This window comes from Amphiura filiformis, chromosome 11, assembly GCF_039555335.1.
Source record: "Amphiura filiformis chromosome 11, Afil_fr2py, whole genome shotgun sequence".
Taxonomy (NCBI): domain Eukaryota; kingdom Metazoa; phylum Echinodermata; class Ophiuroidea; order Amphilepidida; family Amphiuridae; genus Amphiura; species Amphiura filiformis.
The window spans coordinates 41,848,685-41,867,326 of NC_092638.1; the positions used below are offsets into that span (position 1 = coordinate 41,848,685).

At 37.8% G+C, this 18,642-nt stretch overlaps 1 protein-coding gene across 1 annotated transcript in view; it reads left to right on the forward strand.

Moving 5' to 3' along the window:
* LOC140163690 (protein sidekick-2-like) overlaps positions 1-18,642 on the forward strand; it is a 385,021-nt gene that overhangs the window by 132,752 nt on the left and 233,627 nt on the right. Inside the window, exons 3-4 of the mRNA XM_072187006.1 lie at positions 2,595-2,675; positions 6,666-6,866. Of these exons, the coding sequence (XP_072043107.1) occupies positions 2,595-2,675; positions 6,666-6,866 (282 nt within the window). The remainder of the gene's footprint in view (positions 1-2,594; positions 2,676-6,665; positions 6,867-18,642) is intronic.

Below are 18,642 nucleotides of genomic sequence, written 5' to 3' on the forward strand. Positions count from 1 at the left end.
GTGTACACTTTCCACTTCTTGGATGAATATTAAATGCTTAGCTTCAGGTGCATGTGCAAGATCCTCCACTCCTCCATTAGATAGGAAAAAGTTCTTGGTCCTTGTTTGCTGGTCTTCACAAGCATGTATAGATCTCTGTCTGTGTGGGTGTGTAAATGTCATTGAAATTGCTGTCTTCAACTAGCCAGTCTAAGATTTGGACAGTATTTCAAAACAAAACCTCCTCACTAATATTTGCAAATGTTGAATGAGAAACTTGGTGTTGAACCAGCTGATTGAAAAACACTTGAGATGCAGATGGCATAACCTTTTCAACCCAGACTAAATCTAAACAATCGAAATGTTTCATATATGCCATTCTCATCCATATAAATCTGGATTTATTTAATACCTTAGATATCTACCTAGGCCCCTACCCATCACTTCATACATGATATTTTTGTCCTTAGGCTGGTATGCTTTAGTGAAACAGATATATAGATATACATTTCATAAATGTTACATTAAGTGTGTTTAGACAATGCAATGGTAAAAGTAGTTGCCTGTGATTGATTGTTTTAAATGCTGATTGAAAATACATCTGTTGGGAGATGTGTACTGTGGTAGTTTTGTTTTAAATGTTAAGATATTATAGAGTTGGCATGGTGGATATGATTTGTTTTAATGCTAGAATTGATGATCCATCAAGTTAACAAGTGTGTGTTACACAGGGTGTTCCAACAAATGTGGTTATATTTTGAAATGTATTTTCAACTATCATTGGGTGTTTACATGTGAAAGCTAGATTAAATATTGGGCAAGAACTTGAGTTAAGGCAAATTTCCCACAAAGATACCTACCAATATTTCCCACTATTTCTTGTTTTTTTAAACAAAGGAAAATGTCCCTTCAAATGTCAACATCTGGGAAGGTCAGCTTCCTATATTCTCAATACTTTCTCCAGCTATAGTTGATTCTCCTTAGGAAACAACATTTTTAAGCGCTTTTTTAGCAGAAATAAATTTTCAATGTGGTGTCACTCTCAATGTAAATGAAAAGGAGAGCAAAGGGCCAGCTACTGCATACATTTGCAATACTTTAATGTGAAGCTTTCTGAAATGAAAACTGACAAGAAATTACAACACAAATATGCTGTCCCAGTTCATGGCACTTGTTGTAAGTATGTAGTTCAAAGCCTCAAGCCATTTTTGAATTGAAGTCCAAGAAATCATTTCCAACATGTTGGGAGATTTGAAAATCCATGATGTAAAAGTCTTGATGCAAGTGGCTCTAATTAGTTTTACAGCGTGCAAATTGTGCTCGGTGACTCAAAAATTGAGCATTCATTTTGGGTAGAGCTATGTTGTGTTTCATTCTATTCTGGTAGAGGAGCTTGATACTAAAATAGCTGTGAAGTGTGAATGCACTGCAAAATAGGTTGCTTTAAATTACATACACTCTACTGTAAAGTCATTTTAGTTTGCTTTGGAATCCAACCAATTACATCTGTAGATCTGTAAGAAGTCACATCAAGTGAATAATAATGATTGGTTAAATATTTGGAAGGGCAGGGCTATAGAGTAAAATACAACAAACTTGTCATCTTCCAAATTTCCTAAAAGGTATAATAATAGTTTTAAACAAATCATTTAGTCTACAGAATCCTGATTAGTGGATTATTGATACAACTTGGACCAATGAGAGAGCTGTAAATAATACTAACCTCGTTATGTCTCAAACAAAATGTAATAGAATATAGCAAAGGTGTCAAAGAAGGTACTGATACCAAGGAAGAGGATAGAAACAAGGCAGGTGCGAAAAATTGTCAACGATGCTCACCACGTACCACATCAAAGTTGTCATGATAGAATAATATAAAGGTGTTGTTCCATATCATATTATTAATGCGCATTATTTGTGTGTGAACTCATTGACATAGATATGTATTAAGCTTAGCCATTAACCTACTTTTCCATGTAATGTCCAGTGCCCGGGTCCACTGGTGGTGCTATAGAGTTGCGTAGGGGATTTGCCCTCCCCCATATTGTACTTTTTCATGGTGCAAGAGTTGTAAATAGGGGTCTGCCCTCTCCCATATTGTACTTTTTCATGTATGTCCAGTGGTGGTGCTAAAATTGTATAGGGGGTTTGCCCTCCCCCATATTGTACTTTTTCATGTGTGTCCAGTGGTGGTGGTAGAGTTGTATAGGGGCATTTGCCCTACCCCATATTGTACTTTTCCACCTACTTCCTCCCTCCCTCTCCTTCTTGCTCCCTGGCAAAATAAGAAATTGAGGAAATGTCCACTTTTGGGCCAAAAAAATGGCAAACTTTAGGCACGATTTCTGGTGCCGCCACTGGTTACTGTGTAAGCGGTAATTTTCCCGAGTGCAATTTTTCACGCCTTGCCGATTTTTGACTACTTTCTTGTTTTTTAGATTTTGCTTTTTCTTACATAGCCCTATATGTAAAAAAACATGTGTTTTTATTTGTGTGGTAGTGTTGAGAAATGAATGTTGCACAAAAATTATGACTTTTACAGTATATCTGGATTAATTTTGAGACATGAAAGCATCTATATATTAATTCATTTGTGTATGTGTCATTTCTTACAGATAATGAAGGATTCAGTGGCAATTCACAGACAGAAGTTGGATTCGAAGGACATGCCTTAATACTAACTTGCAATCCTATAGGTGAGTAATAGGAGTATATATTGGTATAAGACAACTCTAGGTGTGAGTAGAAGATATTGCATGTTGTTATGACTTAGCACCAAGTTTCAAATGCAACTCAATTATTTTCTTACTTTCTTGAGGATGAGATGTTTAATGCATAAATTGCATGCATTTATCTGTCTGTCAGTCTTTATATGGCAGAAATTGATGCATTTATGTGTCTTGTGGGATGCATTACATGTTACTGTGTTATGCCTCATGCATTTGTAATAAAACATATTTAGACAGTAGTTACACCAAGATAAATAAAATAAATAGGGAAATGTAGAAGCTACACTTGGACCTATATTTGTTACTTGTCACCCAGTGACCTATATTGAAGCTAGGTGTGCTGATGATGCATACATGATATTAATGAATATTGAAAAATGATCTGGAAATATACTTCCCTTCATTTTGAATGGAATTTAAGACAAACCCATACTGTTCAAAGTAACAAAGATGGAATATGGGATTAAAAGGAATCAGGGGTGTATTTCACCAACACAGGCACTAACCATTGTTCATTCTTTAACCTATCACAAGTCTGCACTCATCAAAGTCTCAAAAATAATTTGAAAATTAATCATTTAGATACTTTATGGTACTTGTTTATATCTAGTGATTTAAATGTTAAGACATGCTTCTTATTAGGCTTATCTAACACCTTTTTTCTTGACATAAAAATGTGGTATTGATGTTGATTGTGCTCTGAATATTTTTGACTTTGCTTGTAAATCATTCCTAAAAAAGTGTGGCAACTTCGTAATGAACTCACAAATTAAGTTTTTAAGATAGCCATGCAAGTAATTTAATTTTTATATGTACATAAATGTGTTGTTCCACAAGTCACAATCACACTTTATTCAGCCATATTTGAATGCTTGTGCTCTGATTTGTTTGATAAATGTGCGCCCTCCATGGGCGCGCAATATTGATTTATTGTATTTCATTGTTTTACTTTGTAATTGTGTGAACGCACCGTCGGGTAGATGTATGCCGCCGATATAAAAGCGTTTGTTCTAATAATAAAATAAATAAATAAATAAATACTCTTACATCATAAATGCTATGGATGAGCAGCAATGGGACTAATGATGGGTTCATAAATGCATGGGTAGTGAAATACTGCCCATCAGCCTGTCAAAATGTATGCAGTTTTAGCCAAGTAGAACCATGCAGTTTATGAACTCTAGATTTCCAGTTTATTTCAAAATTCATTATCAAAATGATCATAATATTTTCTTGTATAATTAAACCATTTAACCATAAACTGTGAGCTGCAGATACAGATCTAGATTTTACATTTCATATAATCTTTCAAATGACTTGAGCATTCCATATATCAAATAGCATGATAATGAAAAAATGCATGCAATTCAACTCAAGAAAATCAAGACTCATTTTCTGCTCCATTACCATAATTTACTTCCACTGAATCTATGAAAAAGCAAGCTTCATTCACCAGTTCGCTCATGTTAGTTTACACAAAAAGGCTCCCGATTTAGCTTTTTGCCCAAGGCAGGGCCCCCATTCCATGCTTTTTGTATCCCAGATGATAAGTCGAGATAGCATTTAGGTTCCCGTATAACTCAAGTGCTGGATGGATTGAGTGAGTCGGCTGGGCGCATGTATTTTAGGGGGTAAATCCCCCAAAGGCAATTGAAAATATTACATAATAATAAAGCAAACGCTGGCAGCCAGCCATTATTCATGGTCCGCTGGCCAACTGCCATCTCAAAAGTCAAACTTCATTTGCAGTGTACAGTCATCAGTTTTAGCTAGGAAGAGTTTTGACAGGTCCTTTTGTACATTGAATCAAGACTGTACAAACTACCTGTGAACCTATTTTAATAGTAGTAAATAGTCACTGGCGATGACATGTTGGTAAGAGAGGAAGATAGAGAAAGGCATAGGGTAAAGAGGGTAAGGAGAGGGGCTATTCGTAAATATCCTGGCATGGTAGTGTCCCTGTATGTACCTGTAGAAAAAGAAACGGGTCACGTTATAACCAATTCATCCAGCCATGATCCAGTGAGTGAGGTTGGATTGTATGTATTGATGAAAGTTCCTCGTTCTTGCTTATTTCCTTTTTTCATATTCCTTTGTTATGCTTGCTCTGCACACAGAGTACATGATATATCCAAGTTGCAACACTTTTTATAGCTTTTTGATATCAGTTTCTCTTTTTTTACCATTGAAGTCATTCACACCCCTGAATGTATCTTATTGTTAATTTAAACAATTACTTATACATTCTCTTAGATCCACTGGGAGGAAATGTAAAATGGGTTTTCTTTTTAATAATTGGGCAAGAAAATTGAACATTTTGATGGAAAATTTCACAAGGTTAAACATACACAAAAAGGTGATGACATAGCATAGCAATTTTTGCCAAAAAAACATCAATATTTTATTTGACAAGAAAATGCCAATTTTGTTTGTCTTGCAAAATATTACTGGTTGAAAGCAGACTGTCACACATTGAGTGTTAAATTAATTGAGTGTTATTTTTAATTTCCAAAGTGAGAAATTTCTTTTTCAAAGGAAAATATGGATATCTTATAGTAGAAATAGGTCAAGTATATTTTAATGTGTAAATTTTAACAGGATGAAGATGATCCTAGCCTATGTGAGTTAATTGAGTGCTATTGTAATGAGATACAGTCAAGGCAAACTCATTTTTAATCAAATCCAAAAAACAAAACTAAAAAGAGCAACCCAAAACAAAATGTGTGAAACAAACCATGAAAGACAAGAGTAAGATGGTTGGCAATGTGTTGTATTGTATATGATGTGTGAGGTGTTTTGAATGTAATGGTGGCATTTGAAAACTGTACGTAGGTGTGCACTTTCTGGAAAAATGTAAAAGACAAGAATTATTGTGTGAAAAAAACTTGTAAGTGTGGGATGTCGTATGTGTGAGAGACAAGGTGAACAGGAAGGTTGTGTGTTGTGCATGGGTAACCAGGGAAGTGGTAGTTTTGTAGCGCAACATTAATTTTTGCCATGTTCTATGTACTTCAGTAAAGTTCAACATATGATAATAAAGAGGAGTAAACTCTTGCTTGTTCGTTTGTACGTACAGTTGTGTCCTCAGAGAATTATTGTTCACTGTGCGGGGGTGCTTTTTAAACAATTTTAATTGTACATGTTTTACACACTATATGTATGTAGTTCACATAACCAGATTTACCACAGGGCCAGATGGGCACAAGGTCCAGGGAGGATATTTTTGTTTTTAAAAATAAATGAATAAATATATAAAAAAGAAAATGCAGTCCTGAAAGTAAGACATTTTGGGATGCACTGGTTTGGAATGAGAAATATGTTACTGGGGTGGAGTAGGAAGGGGTGTAACATATAGATCTGGATAGCCAGTGGGCCCTAAATTTAGCTTGGCCAGTAGTTCAACCCTGTGTAATTAGTCCACTTATTAAGTCAATGTTTGAAACCTATAGAATTGAATGTGGATATGCTTGAGTCATTTTGCATTCAAAGATGGAGTGCATGAAACAAGGACAATTAATGCATTCATTAACCTGGAAGGAAACAATAACAATATTACTCATGAAATTAGTTGAAGAGCATTAAAGGAATTTGGTAACATGATAGCCCCTGAGTCAATTTCTCCCTTTAAAATTCGATGTTTGATGAAAGGTAATCAAAGTTTGGTGTATAGCGCATCTGTTTCCAAACACATTAAGCCCCTGTTCCATTAGGGTATTATGTATAAGTATATATCTGTGAGGCAGATTATTAACAAAAGAAACAATCGCCAGCATTAACATCAAGCATTCATGATTGTTACCTGATATCTTTGGATAGACGGGCAAGTATTAATGCATGCTTAAACATCCTCTACCATGCAAATATGAAATCACTTTTAATTTTTTACTAGAAGGATCAATTAAGTACATGCCGGAAGGCATCTTAACTTTCTCTTCTGTCTTCTTTGTGTATTGATAGATAGCTATCCAGAGCCCGTCATCACATGGACGCTAGATGGCATACAGATAGGGAACAGTCAAGATAAGATAATGACCTTGGACAACAGGCTGGTGGTGCTTGATATTACCAATGTAGATATGGGGCAATACCGATGTGAAGCCGACAACCCACTCACGTCACAACCCCACACCAGTCCAACTATCATGGTTTTCTATCAAGGTAAGCCGACAACCCCCTCACATCACAACCCCACACCAGTCCAACTATCATGGTCTTCTATAATGAAAGACAGAGATAAAAAGACTAGTTTGCATCTGACGTCAGGGCAAAGGCGCGCCGTGATTGGTTGCCAACCTGCGCAGTACGGCATTTTCTGTCTAGTTGTCAGAATTTCAGACGCGAACTAGTCTTTCTATCTCTGTGTTTCATTATATCAAGGTAAGCCGACAACCCCCTCACATCACAACTCCACACCAGTCCAACTATCATGGTCTTCTATAATGAAATACAGAGATAAAAAGACTAGTTTGCATCTGACGTCAGGGCAAAGGCGCGCCGTGATTGGTTGCTAACCTGCGCAGTACGGCATTTTCTGTCTAGTTGTCAGAATTTCAGACGCGAACTAGTCTTTCTATCTCTGTCTTTCATTATATCAAGGTAAGCCGACAACCCCTCACGTCACAACCCCACACCAGTCCAACTATCATGGTCTTCTATCATTGTAAGTATTCAATCATCTTGGCAATGGGGATGAGTTTTGATATCTAACTGCTCAAGGCCTGATGTTGAGTTAACAGGTAAATTAAGTAGGATATTGAACTGTGCCTTGGTAGATTTGAATGTTGAGGATCCAATATTTTCACCTTCAATAGATTTTATAAAAAAATCTGACTGGCATCATGAATTTGATTTGATATTCTGGTGATGAGATTTGACATCTAAAACATTGAAGGTCAGATCATGCTACACAGAATATATCGCTACCGGTTAATGAACTGTTCTTTTGGAGGATTTTATTAGGGAAAAAAAAGAGATCGCTGTGATTGTCTTCATTTGTGATCCCTTTCTAAATCATCTGCATTTGTTCCCCCTGAAGCAGAGATGTTCATTTAAGTATAAAAGATTAACAGATTTGATTAAAATGTGATACTAGCGATGGAAGGATCAATTATGAATGGATAGATGGTGAATTTTGTTTCTTCAGACAAGCAGTGGCTAGTTAGAATGCTATTATTAATTGTTTAACCTCATCTAGCAGAAAAGTATTAAGTATGCAGCTAATGGACAAAGTAGAGTATCTTTGTAAGGATATATACTAGAAAAGTAATTGGCAAGTTTTTTGAATTGGTAATCAAACTTTTTAGGTTGTGGTTGAAATTGCATTGTCATTTGCATCAATTAGCCTTATAGAGATGGTGGACACAATATCATGGATGGGATTGCAACAACTCACAAAGTGGGTATTAGTCGTTTGAAATTAGGCTAAACAGTAGTCCAGTATTTTCTTTTGTTGTGCATAAGTAATAATATAATGCAGCTTCTTAGTGCAAAAAAGAAAACATTTAAGAATACTGAAATTTTGAGAACCTAATAAGGTAGCACTTCTGTGAAGAAAATGGGTTTTGTTGATTTTGTCAAATCTTATTTATGTAACAAACTTTGTTTTAGTCAGCTTATATTGGTGTGTTTATGGTCAAACCTGAATAATGTAGCAAGCTTTGTTTGAGTCTGCTTGATATGCGTGCCTAATTACATGTATCTATTGCAACTGATGGACTACCTTGCATGATGCATACTATTTGTCTTCATCACGTCACAATGCCTGACAACCAAACTTCTCTTCTCTAATGACTCCTTATCTTCTGTTGATCTGTTACCAAAACATTTGTATTTGTAGTGGTGTTCATATGGTGACCTACATCTTTAGAATTTAGTCATCTTCAGATTTTACATGGTGTATGAGATGGTGATGATTGATGCTAGTTGTAGGTAATCAACAAATAGAGATTGTGTGTTGTACGTGTCATCAAATGAAATTTGACAACACCTTGACACTGAAGATATCATGACATCAAGAAAAACCCAGAAGTGAAGATGGGTGGGCATGTATTTAAATACTATCAAAAAGAAAAAATGCAAAAAATCTCAGAAAAACAGGGCAAACTTCCACAATATTGGATGGCAGGAAGACTTCATTTGGATAGTTCATTTATGGGCAATTATATTTCTAAATGTATTTCATGTTCCAAAATATAAAAATTTACATACTCTAATTATATCGCAAATATAAATTTTAAGTACCAAATATTTTTTTGGAGTTTCAATACTTCAAAACTTATTTGTCAGGTTTCTTAATCATAAGTGATGACATATGGGAGAACACCACCAATTAAGCATCCCATTGAAACACATGTGAAAACATGTCTTTTCTTTGCATGATTTTAGACCTTTTCGGTAATAAATTCAATATAAATTCAATATAAAAATACTACCAATCAATGAGAATTTAATATATGTTTCAATGTACGTGTAGTCATCCAATTAAATAGAGATATAGTCATTTAAATGGCCCCTTCACCATTTCTGATCTGTTCTCTACACTGAAAGCATACTTTTTCAAGAATTGTGTCATGCCATTTTTTTGGCAATCCAAGTTCATGTATAGGTCTCGAACTTTTATTTAAGCTTTACCGGAACCCATATCCAGAAGTACTGGTGGAGTTTCTGGAATTACCACAGTAGAAACGCTGTGTTTGTTGTCCCAACAGCATCATGCAAAACCTGCAAAGTGATCTTTTTTAATTCTAGAAACACCACCAGTGCTTCTTGACCAGGTCATCACTCATGACTAAGATACCAGACAAGTATGTTTTGAATTGTCAAGACTCCGAAAAATGTTAGTACTTTGTACATATGGATATGTTTTTGAAACTTAAAGTATGAAGTAAGCCTCATGACTCATGAGGTTTTGCATGTGTTTGCTAGCTGCAGGGACAACATTGGCTACTTTGCTGCAGCATTTCTCCTAACGTGGCAAAGTGTGCCACTACAAATCATTGAGATGATGAACAAAACCCCAACAAAGGTAATCAATTGAGAGGAAATTGCAAACTGGAAATGGAGAATTGAAATTTACAGCGGAGAATGGACTTGGCGATACTAGTGAGGCCAGCCAAAAGGACTGGACCGAGATTTAAGCACTTCGCTAAAAGTGTTGGACTGCCAGACAGGTGAATTCAATTCAAACTTGGTGTAAGTATTCACCATCACACCAAGCTAGTAAAACCTTTAAGATGTCTTGCCCATGTGGATATGGCTAAACCCAAAACTTGTAATGAATTCACAGACATGACTTGCTGTATAAATGGTTTTGGTTTCTGCAATGTGGACATGAATACAAAGGTGGGTGGTAGGGATGGAGGCTTCAGATCAGATAATCAGAGTGGTTTGGTGAAAACAAACAAACGCTATTCAGATGAGTAAGATGATATGGACCAGACCAAGATCAAATTGGATCAGTTTTAATTATCCCGGTTTGTGAACACAAGCAAAGGCTATTCAGATGTTTGGGATGATGTGGACCAAATCAAGAGGAAATTATTATTAGATCAGATAGATAAACAAAGAGATCTCCAAATGCTGAAATAACTATAATAGCTAAAACAGCAAGACAACAGAAGATACAAACTAAGGATATAAGTCAGTGTGTAAGATGAGATCAAATTGGATGAGGCAACATTGGTGAATGCAATCCAAGACAAACTTTGTGGTCATTTAGTTGAGAGTGATGATGTGAGTCAAATCACAAAGATTTAATTATTAATCATCCGCCAACTTCCAAAATTGTCAAATTAGCAAAACAACACTGTATCCAAGTAGAAATGCAATTTAAATTATTTAGAGGTTTTCCTAACTGCTCTCGCATCATTCCAATCTGCAATAATGTACATTCAAATATGCACCTTCAGTTGCCTAGTCAAATTGAAAGGAAAATTACATTTGTATGATAAACAGACTTGGGATTTTTTTCTTTCTCCTCCAAATCACAATTCAGGTGTGACTGTACCAATTTGGATGTAAAGGGCAGACTTGAAGGCATATGATAAAAGCATTAATGTTCACATAGATATATATTATTATGTCCTGCTCAGAACTGACCGAAGGGTATAAGACTGGTTGCAATGAACTCAAATTCTGCACTATAAAGATCCCATTTTTGGACAGATTTTGATAATAATCCATATGTTATCTTCCCTTATTGTCATCTTCTCCCTTCCCCCTTTTCATCCTCTCGGGACAACTAGTTGGCTAAGTGTGTGTATCACATAGCGTAACTGATTCTTTCACCAACTCACAAATCCTAGTCCTAATGTTATTCTCATTAATGAGGCTTATCGCCGGTGTCTCCCCTTCTCTACAGCGGGCTCAGAATAGAGCTGATTACACCAGGTGTGAGATTAGCATGTCGCCACGACGACGGTGAAACAAATACTTTTTGTCTGTATTAATCAATGCAAAACATTCTGGAAATGAGACCCGGGGACAAGATCGTGGAATGTAAAATGCAATTTCTATTTCCCAAATTTCACTTCTTGAGTCGTAATTTGCACTACTTAAGTATGTCATAGAAGACATGTAAAATTATCTGTTGAAGCATCGCTCTTGTTTATTTCAAATTTAATGGGGGATTGGAATCCAAACCGAAATAGAAAGTGATAATAATGCTTGATTCAATTTAGATGTCTATCTACTAGTGCATCCATTATTCCAGAATGAGACTCACTAATCTTTTTAGAAACCTTTACTTGTTGTCATGATTGTACCTCAAGCATGCCTTAGATGCAGGCATTATTATAACAGTAAGAATTGCAGTGTGATGTACGCAGTAGTTAAGCTATCTAGGAGGTGCCAGTATTGGATTATTCCATTGGAAATCCAACTCCATTTGAAATTCACACCCCCTATGTGGGAGATTAAAGTCATGTCTTCCATAGGGGGTGAATGGATTTCAACTAGAATAGCCCAATTTTTCTTAAGAAAGTAACACCCATTCAATCAAACCCAACTAAAATCCAATTTCAGGCATGCTGATACTAATAAATGGTCATTATAGCAAGTAAGTGAAAATTGTTAATGTCAATTTGTTAAATGTTAATTGTTAAATGTCAAATTTTTGTGATCTCTGTTTTTATTTTGTGCACGCTACATTTAATGGGCTAATAACGTTAAGATGCATCACTTACTTAAAAGATGATCATGAAATTTTAAGACTGGTAATGTATCAGTCAGTGTAACATGCATTATCTTCTTTAAAGTACAGTCTCTGTAATGTAGGAAACATGCATTTATTTCCCTGGGCTCTTATATCAATGTACTCATATTATACATTAGATGTGTATTTCTTATAGATGGAGCACAAGATTTTTTACAAAACATGTTTTTAAAAATCACATTACGATTACTGGTGAGCCATTTTGTCTTCTGAGACAGAAATTTATGTTTATAGAGGTATCGCATATCTTCTGAAACTAGGACTTTGAGGAAACATTGACTTTAAATATCATTTTCAAGCTTACAGATGAAGTACATATTGTCTTGCAAGGCTGAGATGTCTGTGCACAGTACTGGGGAACAGGTGCATCGCAAGTGGGGCTGCCATATACCCCACTTTTTTGCAATTTTTTAATTTTTAGCTTAAAACTTGCCAATTGTCACTTGTTTCACTCTGTTGGCCACCCCAATTTTTGTCAACTTGCTATGTGCCTGTTGGGGACTATGGACGTACTTGTGCTTGTCCTCTGCACTGACATTTTTGTGCAGCATTTCGTATGCATTCCAGGACCAAAATATAATTTTTTGGCAAAGATCAAAATTCAAACTATAATCCACAACTTAAAGTGTGATCAGTACACAGGTTTCCACATTTAAGCATCATACAATCCACAGCACAAACTTATCCAAACCACACTATATTCCCCTTTATCATGAGTAAAAAACATGGCCAAGTCAACACTCTCCCAGGATAACCTCTTTGGAACCACAGCTCAAACTGCAGCCCATAACACAAGCTATGATAACTGCATAATAAGCTTAGAGATGTAGCATGTGCCGTCTTCTGAGACCATATTATATAGGATAGAGCATTTCTTGTTTATATCATTACGCTATTATAAGCTTGAAGATATAGCACACTGTCTTGTGAGACTGAGATTACTATGGAAATCATTGCAGTGTTATAATATAAGCTTACAGATGTAACACACATCATCTTTTGAGATACACACTCTTGGGCATTGACATGCTTCAGGTGTTGTTGTAACTAATGACCACAATTAATTATTTGCCAACTTGCCCAAAGTAGCATAGCAAAAGTGATATTGAAGCATTTAGTTGTCTGTCTTGGTAGGTTATGTGTCAGGATTAATATCTCCTTGCGAGCCGCTGACACATTCTTCATTCATACTGACTACCTCTCTGTGACAAGCCAGAATGAAGTGTAGCAGAACCATTATCCAAGTTTGTTAGCAATTTAAAATGGAAAGAATAATAGGTTAAAATTCTGATCGGCAGGTAGACAATAGTCAATTCTATTTGGGGAAAGCAAAATTTAATTCTTAGCAAATACAGGATCCGCATACACTGTGCATTAATGGTTAAAAGCATCTTTGAAAAGAGATATTAACAATTCAGATCAATTTGATAAGAACACTTCAAGATTTTGAGTCGTCAATCTTATGTATTACCTTAACATGCATCAATGTATTTTAATATTACAGATTTCCATTTAAACAGTTCATTAACACATATGTTTATAATTTATTCAGTAAATTTGGTGGCAAATGTCCTGATTTTGTTGAATAACATTTGTGATGCAGTGTAGCAAATTGAGTCGTTTATCAAACAAAATCAATATCCATTTTCCATTTAATGTGTGTGCACATTTACATTAACCTGAAAATCATTGAAATTACAAAAACAATAAAACACACAAGAAATTAAACATTTCTTAATATTCTAAGAATCAATTGTATCACATTGTGAAACTTTGAGATAGTAGTTCTAAAAAAATTAAGCTTATTGTACTTAAAATTTCACTTAATTGAATCCACTAAAATGACTCCAAGAAACAGATAATTTAAATTTCAAAACCAGGTGTGTGTTTTTTTAATGGTGTATGACCCTATTGACAGCCTCATCCCCCAACTTCCCTCCCTCAAAATGCAGATTTTGGTATCAGGTGAAAGCTCATATTTTCTCCTAACTCCAGTGGCATTTTAGGCCTGAAATGTGTTTTGTTAATGCTGTATGAACAAAAACATGGTAGTCTGATGGTTAATATCCTGCAAGTTTTGATTTTTCAAATGCTGTTATTTCCCATCCACTCTTAACATAATTTGGTTCACTTCAAGTTCGGTAGTAACGTTAATGCTTTTTCGCGATTGCGCCACAAGCGTGCCATTAAATCGCTCTTGTGCGCATGATTGTACACTTTGCGTGATTAACTTGATGCGCGCGATTCACTGCTTAGGCCAACAAAATACGCACATACTAGCAATCTTTCACTCCAGTGTCAGAGAGAGGTTGAGGAATAACCACAGAATGGCTAAGTTATGACAACACTCTGATGGACAGAATATTACTGGTATGATATACAACATGCAGAGATGTCACATTTCCGAATTTATCCGGATTTCCGGATTTTGGGGATTTTGGAGTGGCCCTATTGTCTTATCTTTCTGCTTCACATATATCAACATCAGCCATATTGTCCATGTAATAAAGCCAAAAAACTTTAATTTTTAAGAGTGTCTCTTTACATAAAAGTATAGGAAACTGAAAACTTTAAAGCATGTTTTCTGGAAGAAGGAAGCACTTTTTATTAAAAGTGTAGAACAAGCCAGGAGCTTTGAACTGTTCTTTTTACCCTCTGAAATGGCCTTTACTGTGGTGCTAAATGTGCAGAAACCATCTGGCTTCGGGGGGCTTCTCGACTCCTACCGGGGGCCCTTAAGCGGGCCCCGGACCCCCGAAGCAGTGTTCTTGCGATAGCTTAAGCTGCTCTTCCTACGCTCGCAAGTTCAGGATTTTTTGGGTCACCCTGTGACATCTCTGAACATGAACCATGTGTGGCTGCATATTATATTATATCATTCAAAATGGAGTCACACAGAGATTTTTGAAATTTTCTTAATTGTTATTAAAAACAGCAAATAGCTTTTGCCAGTTATAGGTCATTAAGAATTTGCCCTCATTTTTTATAACAATAACTCTGTATATATGATAAAATGTGGTGTCATTTTTAAATACTCAATTCTGATATCATCCCTTCTCAGTAAACAGCGTATGTGTATTATATGCATAAATAAAGAGAAGTTGTCTCTTTATTTGAAACCCGATGGGTATGCAGTGTTTATATGAGGTTGTAAAATAACATGAGATAACCACCTTATGAAGCAGCAAAGAATAACAAGAAATGGGCCATCAAAGTTGAAAATGAATGGCAACATTACAGCTCAATTGGATCGTAAAGGTGCCAAATTTCACAATTTTGCTCTTTTTCTGTGATACAACTAGTCACCGATCCTGGGCTCATTGTGCATCCCCCATGTGCAATTTTTCAAACATAAAATCATAATTTATTGACTCTGCTCCACCAAAATTTACCTGTGTGACATGATGCAATTTGCATATCCTCATACCATCGCAAGCTTGTTACAGTTTTATTTTGTTCATAATTCATTATGCGCGTAGCTAGAACAGACAGACATTCTGCTCAGCAACCCAGCGGGAGTCGGTAACGACCATATTTCCCCATCAACATATTGCCAGAAGCCCTCACACCTTCCCAAGATATGATCCATTCCAATTTTTGTGCCGTGCGCGATTCACTCTCAATTCCGCCTCCTTCTCTGCTTGATTTATCACATCCTTGTTTTCCCCGATCTTTGTTAATTCTCTTGGTAGAAAGTTGTGACAGAGCCTTGCCTTCAATATATTCTAAGCATGCTTGAGTTTGGGTGGTTTTCACACTATCTTTTCACACCATTACACATGTTTGACATGAGCTTCTATATGTACTGTATAGGCACATCATCAATTTGATCATCCTGTACAGCACAAAACACCTGAGATTGAAACCTTTTGTGCTCATTAAGAAAAGACCAGGCAATTGAGATTTGGCATCATCCGTTGCATGCGCAACACCCATTTTCTTTATTCCAATATCACCTCCTTGCTTCATCAGATTTATTAAGTAACATTTGAACGTAGCGGGAGTGGAGTTCATTGTTGCAAGTCAAGATTATTAAAACTTATTGATTTTGTGTTTCCAATTTAGCAATATTAACCATAAGATATGCTTGTATGTGAGATTTATACTGGCACAAATCAAACCTTGCGCAAAGTGTTACTGAAAACAAAAGTTTATGAAACTCACTAGGTTCTTAGAAAATGGACATTTGATGAAAATCAAACTTGGTCAACCGGGCATACATGGAAATGGACAGTATTGAATGAAACCAAGATATTTGTGGGTAGGAGTGATGTTAATAGCAATATCAAATTTGTACAGAGAATAAAGGAAGGTGTTAGAACTAGGATTGGAGTACTATTGTGGGAGTATGGTGTATAAAGCTGGAATGAGGTGAAATTTCAAACATTGATTTTATGAATATGATGAAGGTGATGATGACGACAATCACTGGTTCCTACAACACTAACATTATATTTAAAAACAGATAAGACTCAGTACACCGGTCGATCTTACCGTTTCCGATGTTGATTAAGATACTTCTTGCATCGATCCCGAGATGCGGAAAAAACCAATAGTCATTTTGTCCCACATAAATGAATAAATAACAAAAACCCCCCGATCCCCCGAGTGGACTCACCCAATCGGTGACGTCACACACGATAATCACCCTTATCCTCCTTGGTTTCTAGATGAGATAGATGTGGATTTTTCTTTACCAACGCTAAGTATCATTACAAACCAAAGGACGAGATATACAGTTTGTTTGTTACACTGAGGTAAAAACCAACCAGTATAGTCGCTAGGGAGATAGTTTTGACGACATTTTTCGCTAGAAAAGTGACAAAAAGCGATCCAAAAACTTAGCTTGTATGTGTGTTTCCGCTCATATCTACACGCCAAAATGGCCGCCTTAGGACGCCATTTTATTTTTTGTTCTCACGTAAAACAACTATAACAGACTAGTAAGTTACAATAGATGTTTGTACAGTACTGTGTATACATGTATGGTGAGTGATTATCGCTATGTTTATGGTGTGCTCTATCGTTATATCTTTTCAGTATGCGCGTCTGATGACGCCTTGAGTTACTGCTAGAGTTGTGGGTTTCAAGGACCAGCCTGACAAATCTTCCCCAAAAGGTTTTCAGTTTTTCATCCCTTTGTATATATATTTTTTTATATCATACCACTACATCAGCGTCAGCCACTGTGCGTGTGGGTCTGTTTATTGGGCTTGAGCTTGTGTTCGGGGGTAGTGCTGTACGCCTCCCGATTACTACAATGTCTAGGCCTTGTCAATCATGCCCTTCCCTTGTACCAGAGTGGGACCCGCATCCACTCTGCTACTCCCACAGGGATTGCTCTAAATCAAATAAGTGTGCTTCCTTTTGCATAGGCTTATCGGCACAGACAGAAGACAGAAGACGAAGACTAAGAAACAGAAGCCTACAGGTAAGATTGATATGGTAGGTACTAGCGAGGCAGGCAAGGGCCACGCTAAGGTAACCTCTGGGGCTCCGGTCCCGGGCAAGCAGGCGGACCCTCCGGGGACTGCTAGCGAGCCCTCAGGCCTAGCAGCCAGCGAAAGCACTGACTTTACGTCTAAGCTAGTAGCAGGCAGCAGGGCGGTACTTGCCCTAACAGGCGAGTACCAGTCTACCAGTGAGATCTCTAGCGAGCTTCTTGCAGGTGGACACCCGTCTATTGCTGGCGAACGAGCGGGTCTAGCACCCGCCGAAGTAGCCGGCGACGGACAGTATGCCAAGGGTACCCGGGCTTGCCTGGGTTGAATCCTAGCATACAGCGTGCAGCGGACTTGCCTCGGCCGGTCTGTAGCACGCAGCGTGCCAGTGGAACCCGGGCTTGCCTGGGTTGATCCACGACACGCAGCACGCCTTTCGTTCCCGCAAGGGTCGAATGAAAACGTGCATGGGTTTAGCAGAGACGATACCGGGCTAACGCTTCAGGTGTAGTCTTAGCAGAACCAACTGGGGTTGTCACACGGCAGCGTTCCATGGTGGGACCGCCGAGTGATTCCCTGGGCCTTGGAATGGCTGCCGGCTGTCCTCCGGGACTGGCTAGCGGCTATACCGGGGTTGGGCTCGCAGTCTCTCACGGGACAGCGACCCAAGTGCAAACAGTGGCAGCTACCGAGACGAGCTACGGCTTGACTTCAGTGGTAGCCACTATGCACGCCCCATAGCTGCCGTGAGTGGTCCGCCACACACAGCGACCTTGGGCGAGGCTCAAGAGGTTAGGGTAGGTAGTTTGAACAGCCTGGCTGATCAACAACCCACTTATGTCCTCGAGAGCCAGCAGAGCGTGGGTGATCCATTACAGTCAATGGGTCAATTACCCTCTTATGATCGATCACTATCTATTCAGCGGAGCATGGCTCCATTGATTGATACTGCCTATTCAGGTAGCGCAGGTGACTGATCGGGGTATACACGCTCAGCTACCCGTGATACTAGGCAAGCTCCTTTTAGCCAAGGGACAGCCAGTATAGCGGGTACCCATACACACGGCTTGATCCTCTAGCGGGGCGCTGTGAGGCATGGGTACAGTGGTGCGCAGCCGGGAGCCCTACCGGGCACCTACGCTACAACCACGCAGGTACCGCAGTACTCGTCCTGGTTACCACAGTCTCTGTGGCAACAGGGGGGGGGAGGCGGTACTGGTACTGCCGTTCATGGGGTTTCCCTGGTGGCGGATCCTTTCAGGGTCAGCTACCAACAGGGTAT